Source organism: Monopterus albus, unplaced genomic scaffold, assembly GCF_001952655.1.
Source record: "Monopterus albus unplaced genomic scaffold, M_albus_1.0 scaffold215.1, whole genome shotgun sequence".
Classification (NCBI taxonomy): Eukaryota; Metazoa; Chordata; class Actinopteri; order Synbranchiformes; family Synbranchidae; genus Monopterus; species Monopterus albus.
The window spans coordinates 327,848-335,424 of NW_018128095.1; the positions used below are offsets into that span (position 1 = coordinate 327,848).

The 7,577-nt window shown below is 41.5% G+C and overlaps 1 protein-coding gene across 1 annotated transcript in view; it reads right to left on the reverse strand.

Annotated features, from left to right (window-relative positions):
* Positions 1 to 7,577, reverse strand: part of fmnl2b (formin-like 2b) — a 27,856-nt gene that overhangs the window by 5,639 nt on the left and 14,640 nt on the right. The window contains 11 exon segments of the mRNA XM_020619158.1: positions 844 to 939; positions 1,063 to 1,164; positions 1,830 to 1,860; positions 1,862 to 1,982; positions 2,057 to 2,186; positions 2,488 to 2,568; positions 2,684 to 2,752; positions 2,840 to 3,074; positions 3,512 to 3,714; positions 4,660 to 4,784; positions 5,688 to 5,708. Coding sequence (XP_020474814.1) covers positions 844 to 939; positions 1,063 to 1,164; positions 1,830 to 1,860; positions 1,862 to 1,982; positions 2,057 to 2,186; positions 2,488 to 2,568; positions 2,684 to 2,752; positions 2,840 to 3,074; positions 3,512 to 3,714; positions 4,660 to 4,784; positions 5,688 to 5,708 — 1,214 coding nt within the window.

Genomic DNA, 7,577 nt, shown 5'->3' on the forward strand with positions numbered 1-7,577 from the left:
CACCGCCCCCCCGCCCCTCACGGGGGGTAACTCCAGAGTAGTGGAGAGTCCAGCCTCTCTCAAGGAGTTAGGTTCCTGAGCCCAAGCTGTGCGTGGAAGTGAGCCCGACTATCTCTAGCCGGTACCTCTCAACCTCCCGCACAAGCTCGGACTCCTTTCCCACCAGCGAGGTGACATTCCATGTCCCCAGGGACATGGAATGTCATGGAATCATAAACATGATCTCAGATTTGTTTCTGACACAAAAGCAGATGTCTTATAGCTGCTCGCTCTAACTCTTATCCTATAGTAAAATACAGATGGGTGACAACTGAAAGCAACTAGCGTACAGTGACCAACAGAGATGTTTTAGTCAAGTGTCTCCAGAACAGATTCATGAACATTTTGGACAAAACAAGACATTTGAAGACACCGCCTTTGACTGGAAAGTCAAAATGGGCATCTTCCCCCAATGTGTGACATTCAGTGAATAAAAAAAAAAAAAAATCTAAATCAAATCTTCCAGACAATAATTGGCAGATTAATCAGTGACCCCTGCGCTTATTATTCCCACTCATTTTTTTTCATGAGTTTTCTTTCACTGGTCATGTGTAGATGAGATTAGATACAAAATTAGTTCCACGTTTCTTCTTCTTCTACAGAAGCACATTTTTCTGAATCCCAGGTCGTATGTGTTTTCATACTTTCAAACTATAACTGTCAATCTGTGCTAAAGCATCAGTTTCTAAACTTACTAAGAGTCTGTTATACCCAGGCACTGCATTGACCAATGACAGCGTGTTCAGATGGTGATGTGATTGCCCATCTCTCAGGTGTTGCAACTGTGCAGGAGGTCAGTCTCACCTTGGTCTCCTCCTCCTGCTGCTGTTCCTCCTGCTCTAGCTTCTCCAACAACATCTGTTCCTGACGCCTCCTCTGCTCATTCTCCTCCTCGGCCAGCTGAACACATGTCAACAAACACACAACAATTTCTCAACTTGTTTTAACATTTTACAGCTCTGATTCCCAATCTGTTTCCGATATAAACTGATTTATAGTAGGAGGAGCTTCAGGTTTACTCACCCTGTATGCTTTGATGAAGCGAACAAAGATCGGGAAGAAGACAGATGGTGGCATTGTCTTTGAGCTCTCACCAAAAAACTTCACCACGTCTTCAAACGCATCCTGAATTGAGTCCAGTCAAAACAAGTGATCACTAAAGGCTGCTCAAGGGGGATTTGTTAGAATTTCCTTATAACAGTCTAACAGTCTAAGGTCTAGACCTGATTATTTAAAGTGCCCTGACACAATAGTTTGTTGTGGTTTGGCACTATACAAATACATTGAATTGGGTTACAGTGTAGTTGGGTCCAAACAAATTATCATCAACATTGGTTTGAATGTATTTAGAACAGAGTTGACCTAATGTTTGAAATAAATGATTTTCCAGTAGCAGGATTTATACATTTGGGATCTATAATAAGTATATCAGTGCTGTCAGTCGAAAAAATAATTGAGTTAATCGCAGTCATAGGCTGTGATGAATCATGATTAATCTCAGTTTTAAAATACTAGGATTGTATTATACTGTAATTATGTGCAATGTTGGAATAAAGGAATGCATGACAAACTGGCTAGAGGAAACATTCTTCTGTTTTATTAACATCTCAGTAACATTTAAAAAAAATGTTAAATTAAAATATTTTAATTTGTTCAGTACGAAAGTCTCAGGGAATGTTTGGCAATGCCCAAAACATCCATATGAACCACAAACATAATTAGCAGACACCTACATAAACAACTGTTACAAATGTTGAACATAGCAGATTTTTGTGTGTCTGTTTTCTCACCTGAGCGATGCGTGCATCTTCCTGCAGTTTTTGGAGTCGTGATGCTGATGAAGTCTTTCAGCGTGGCGTTGTGCTGAACACTGAACTCTCTCCAGGTGAGCTCCATGCCACGCTGCAGCTCCTTTACATCACACAACACGTTCTCCAGACTCACTAAAACACAGTTAAACATACAGGTGAGTGCCATGAAGTCTGTGTCTGCAGTGTTCTGATTGTCTGGCTCTCACCTGCAGCAGCCTTGTCGACGTAGTGAAGCTCGTTATAAAACGGCGACACTGCAGGATACTTCTCTCTCACCACGTTAGCAATGTAATTAAGCAACGTTTGTTTCCTGTCTGTTGACTTTGTCTCCAGGAGCTAAAAACACAAACAGTTTCAATAATACCACTGAGTTGGAACCAAACTCCCATTGAGTATACATTCAGGATGACTTGTACCTAATCCAACTGGTCAACCATTAGCAAGTCTAACAAACGAATTGTTAATGCTGACAGCTGACTGGCTGTTGTGGCTTTACTATCTGAACATCCTGGTTTCAGTACACATGTGAATGTGTTTGTGTATATGTATGCTGCCCTCTTGGTCGGTTCACTATTGAAAAAGAGATGTCAATCTCAGTGAGGCTTACCTGGTTAAATAAAATTAAAATGTGTATTACCAGGTCTAAACTCTGCAGTTTGAATCCGTACACAGCTCCTCTCTTACTGCTGTTCATGTAGTTCCCCAGAGCCAAGATGATCTACAGCAACAGTAACAATAAGAATAAGATCAGGTAAGAATAAATTCAGTGTGATTCATTATAGATTTACAAACATAATCAGATTATATAGATAGGTTTTAATGCTCAGACTGACCTCAAGGATCTTCTTGAGCTTCTGAGATGACTTTATAGAAACTGAAGCAGCAATGATGGCGTGGAGTTGCTGAGAGGAAACACAACATGGTGAGATAGATCTCATCTACTTGTCTGTCTGTCAGCACCCTTGTTTGTCTCTAGTTGTTTGTCTTACTGGAGTTAACATTTGGACATTGTCATTGAAGTTGCCCATGAAGGTCATGATCGACATGCGCTGACTGAGTCTTTCAATGCGACTGAACTGCATCATAAAGCGGTCCTCATCACTCAGAGCCTCCAGAGGTTTTCTGTCTCTCTCGTATTGTCGTAGCAACTTCACCTCGGCTTCTGTTGGCAGGAAACGCATCAGACACTCCACAAAGTCGACCCGGACCGTCCGCAGGTCAAACCTGCACAAATAGGAACCAGTGTGTTCAGTGGCATTTAGATCTGACACAGGACACATTCTTCCTAATACTACAGTATGTGCTCCCAGGTAGCCAGTAAGCAGCCTGCCCACACCTGTCTGATGGACTTACCTGACAGACTAGTGAATGACTCAACAGTATCAGCCCTTCTGGGTGTCAACACAGTGATTATTGCTTCAAACTAAACCAGGCAGCTTGGTTTGGTCCAGATCCGGCTCACATCTGATGGCTGCACTAAATAACACTAGCTAGGTAAGACTAGGTAACACTAACCCATATGTAACGGCGCTGAGCCAAAGCTGAGTCGGACTCTTCTGCCTCCTGTCTGTTTTTACACTGTCAAAACGCATGTTGTTACTGACACTGATCCTGGTGTGTGTTTTTCTTAATGGTAGAGATACTGGGAGATGTAGACCTACGTGTGGATGGCTCGACAGATGACCTCTGAGCCCTGGCCAGCCTTCCTCAGAGTGATCGCCAGGTTTTTGGCTCTGTTGGCCTCCAGCAGAGAAACTTTGGATGGTGCTTTCTGAGGAAGCTTCTGTCTGGACAGGGTCAAGTCCACCGCCGGACCCTGAGCCTTTGTCTTAAACAGCTCCTCAAACTCCTCCACATCCAAGTCCTGAGAGGGAGACAGGTACAGAGAGAGAGACAGACAGGGGGAGATTATAAAAGAAGCTTGATTTTATGTGCATTTGTCGTGCATGATAATGAGTCCTATAGTGTCCTTATAGTGAAACACATCAGCAGCATGAAGAACATTAAAGCACCTGCAGTTATTACTTCCTTTGTAAGACCACACACTGTCGCTGTTTCCCAGTGTGGACACTCATCAAGTCTCGGCGATCTAGCAGATCTTAGCTTCTCTAGCAGTGATCTACAGGTGAGAAGTGATGGGGGTACCCTGACTGTGATGCTATGGGACGTGAGGCTAAGAGCATTAAATGCTCCTGGTTTTGTTTTTGTTAATGAAAGATGAGGATTAACATGTTGAGTGTACTAAACAAGCACAGCATCAGCCATTTTTAACTGTTTCTGTCATCGCTCAGGTTGTGATGGGATCATGACGGCTGAAAGTCAGAGACCATATTCTTGACTCTAAAATCATCACCAGTATAACTTCAGCTTGTCCCATGTTTGGTGTCAAAGTTCAGTTTTAGTAAAACATTTGCCACAAAGCCTGGTGGGAAAGGAACAGCTGCTCCCTTTATTGGAAATAATGCTTTTGATGTCCGCGATGTCAAATTTGTGAGTTTGGCGTAAGCCATTATTTTTCACAAGGTCAACCACCAGGAACATGCACCTGCAGGTTTTTGACTGGCCAAAGCAACACCTTGCTGGATCATGTCACTCTGACCTGTGGGAGGAGCTGACTCTGGTTCAGCTTCTTCACTGGGAGAAGTATTTCTTCGGTAACACATTTTTCTGTAAAGATGTGAAACTGGGCTCAGTGTGGATTAAAATTCTTTTGGCAGCTTTCACTGACTGTTTTCAGGAGGTGTTATTTTTGCCTTCACTGTGAACATCACATTGTAACACAACTCTTAATAAAGTCTTTGTGTTTTACCTGCAAGATGGCCTCGTCATCGATGTCATTGAAGACGGTCCCATTGATCTGACTTGGCTTCAAAGCAACCCAGTTCAACACCGGCATCCTGAACTTGGTCTGGATCGGTTTCTTTATCTTCACCGCTGCAGAACGCAGTGAGACAGATGAGCAGGGACACCAGTGAGCAGTGAGGCAGATACAGAGAGATAAAGATGAGAAGGGAGACAGGTACAGAGGGAGACAGGTAAGGAATGAGAAACAGGGCATTTTTCAATGCCAAGTTTGGACTCCCGAGTTTGTACTTGGTAAATTCAAACTCTTGAGGACAAGGAGATGCAGTATTCTCAATATACAATTGTAACACCGGCGTCCTTACTATCAGACTGCTCTGAATGAGATGTAGCTGCCTTCTAATTATAACTAGCTGGTCTGCTAGCAGGTACTGGCATCTCTGAAAATGTCAGAGAAAATTTACAAATCAGCATTACTTTGATAAACTGACCACATAATCTCAATCTAAGCCGTGACTTCCTCACCTGAAAAACATCAAAACGTTATAAAGTGGCATGATAACAGTCCTAGGATGAAACTTATAACATCTTTGAGCCTGGAAAAATCAACACTTTGTGGTATTGATGTGTGGCAGCTCAGATTGATCTCAGAACTGTTCTTTTCCTTCACGTTTTCCTCTTGGCTCTGCAAGTCCACAAAGGATAAATAAAAAGTTTCTGTTCCAGAAACATTAACTCAGAGACATGGCTTTGTGACTTTGTGTGTAATATTTATTATCTACTTTGATTTGACTTTTTGTATGTGCGGGGACACCTGTGCTGATTGCATCTTTGTTCTGAGTTTGTTTTGATGTTGTTTCTGAAATGTGCTTCATCTTTAGTTTGAACACAGTGATATCAACAATTTGCTTAAATGTTGATGGAAGAGGGAGGTTTCCGGGTGATGGGGGATGGGTGCTGGTAGAGATAGGTGATGGAGGAGGAAACAGGACAGACTGATGTCAAGGTGTTTGAGTATAATAAAAGTCAACTTACAGAATAACTTGAGAGGGCCCTCTGTCAACAAAAGGAAAGAGAAAACAACACATTATTGAAACTGACAGGGTATAGATTATACAGAGTTGTAGATGTAAGAGAATCTCTTTGAAAAAAATCACTTTGACATTTGTAACTATGCTAATAACCAAAAGTCCTTTTTTAAAACAGAATCTTGTGCGATTTAATATCATTGTTTAGTCAGTACGTGTTAAGTTAGCCCTCATCGTTCACAAGCTAAACATCACAGTTTGACAGAGCAGGAGATTGCATGTTCAAATGGCTGTACTGGATGTACAAATGCATCTCAAAAAAATTTGAATATCGTAGGAATGTTTTTTTTTTTTTAATAATTTTAAAAAGTGAAACTTTCTAGGCTGATTACATGTGAAGTGAAATATTTCACTGATTATGGCTTACAGCTAATGAAACAAAAAAATCCATTATCTCTAGACATTAGAGTATTTCATTTGGGTAAATTACTATTCATACAGTATAAACACTGTGCATCTCAACTAGTTCAGTCCATGCAACCACAATCATGGGGAAGACTACTGACTTGACAGTTGTCTAGAAGATGAACATCAAGCAACAGGGATGAACACAGCCTTGAGGGTGTCAATCAAACCTGATTCAAGAACTTGGGAGAGCTTCAAAGGAAGTGAGTGAGGCTGGAGTCAGTGCATCAAGAGCCACCACACACTGAGGGCTTCAGGAAATGGGATACAACTGCTGCATTCCCAGTATCAAGCCACTCCTGAACCAAAGACATCGTCAGAAGCATCTGACCTGGGCTAAGGAGAAAAGCAACTGGACCGATGCTCAGTGGTCCAAAGTCCTCTGTTCAGATGAAAGTAAATGTTGAATTTCATTTGGAAATCAAGGAGGGAGGAAGAGTGGAGAGGCACAGAATCCAAGTTGCTTGAAGTCCAGTGTGAAGTTTCCACAGTCTGTGGTGTTTTGGGTGCCACGTCATCTGCTGGTGTTGGCCTATTGTGTTTTATCAAGTCCACAGTCAATGTAGCTGTCTACCAGGAGACTTTAGAACATGTCATGCTTCGTCTGCTGAGAACCTTAATGGAGATGCCAGTTTCCTTTTCCAGCAGGACTTAGCACCTGCCCACAGTGCCAAAACTACCACTAACTGGTCTGCTGACCATAATAATCCTGTGCCGATTGCTCAGCCAACTTGCTTGATCTTCACTCCATGGAGAATGTATTGGGTATTGTCAAGAGGAAGATGAGAAACACCCAACCCAACAATACAGATGAGCTGAAGGCTGCTATCAAAGCAAGCTGGTCTTCAATAACACCTCAGCACCACCACCTGCTCACTGCCTCCACGCCATGCTGCATTTTATGTAGTAATTGGTGCTAAAGTATTGAGTGCATCAATGGACATTTCAAAAGTTGGACATTTCGGTACTGTAAATCCTGTTTTGATTGATCTTAGGAAATATTCTAATATTTTGGGATACTGGATTTTTGATTTTCATGAGCCTTGAAGTCATAATCATCGAAATTAAAATGATAAAATACTCTACATGTAATTAATCTAGAATGTTTCACTTTTTGAATTAAATTATGAAAAACTTTTCCAAAATATTCAAATTTTATGAGATGCATTGTAGTTTCGGGCAGCGAAGAAGATACTGAAACAAGAAGAGAGTGTTGGTGAGTTTTATGGATATTGATGAAACCACCTTACACTTCTTGTAGTTTGTTTCAAGGGAGTTGTAGTTTTTCAAATGCTGAAAATTGTTGATTTATTCACATCAGAGTTTTTTAGCAGGATGGTGTGTTAATTCCTTGCACTAATAATGTTGATGTACTGCAAGTTTGATTCTGCTATTTCAGGTTTCAGTTTTTCCAATTGTAGGTTTCAAACAA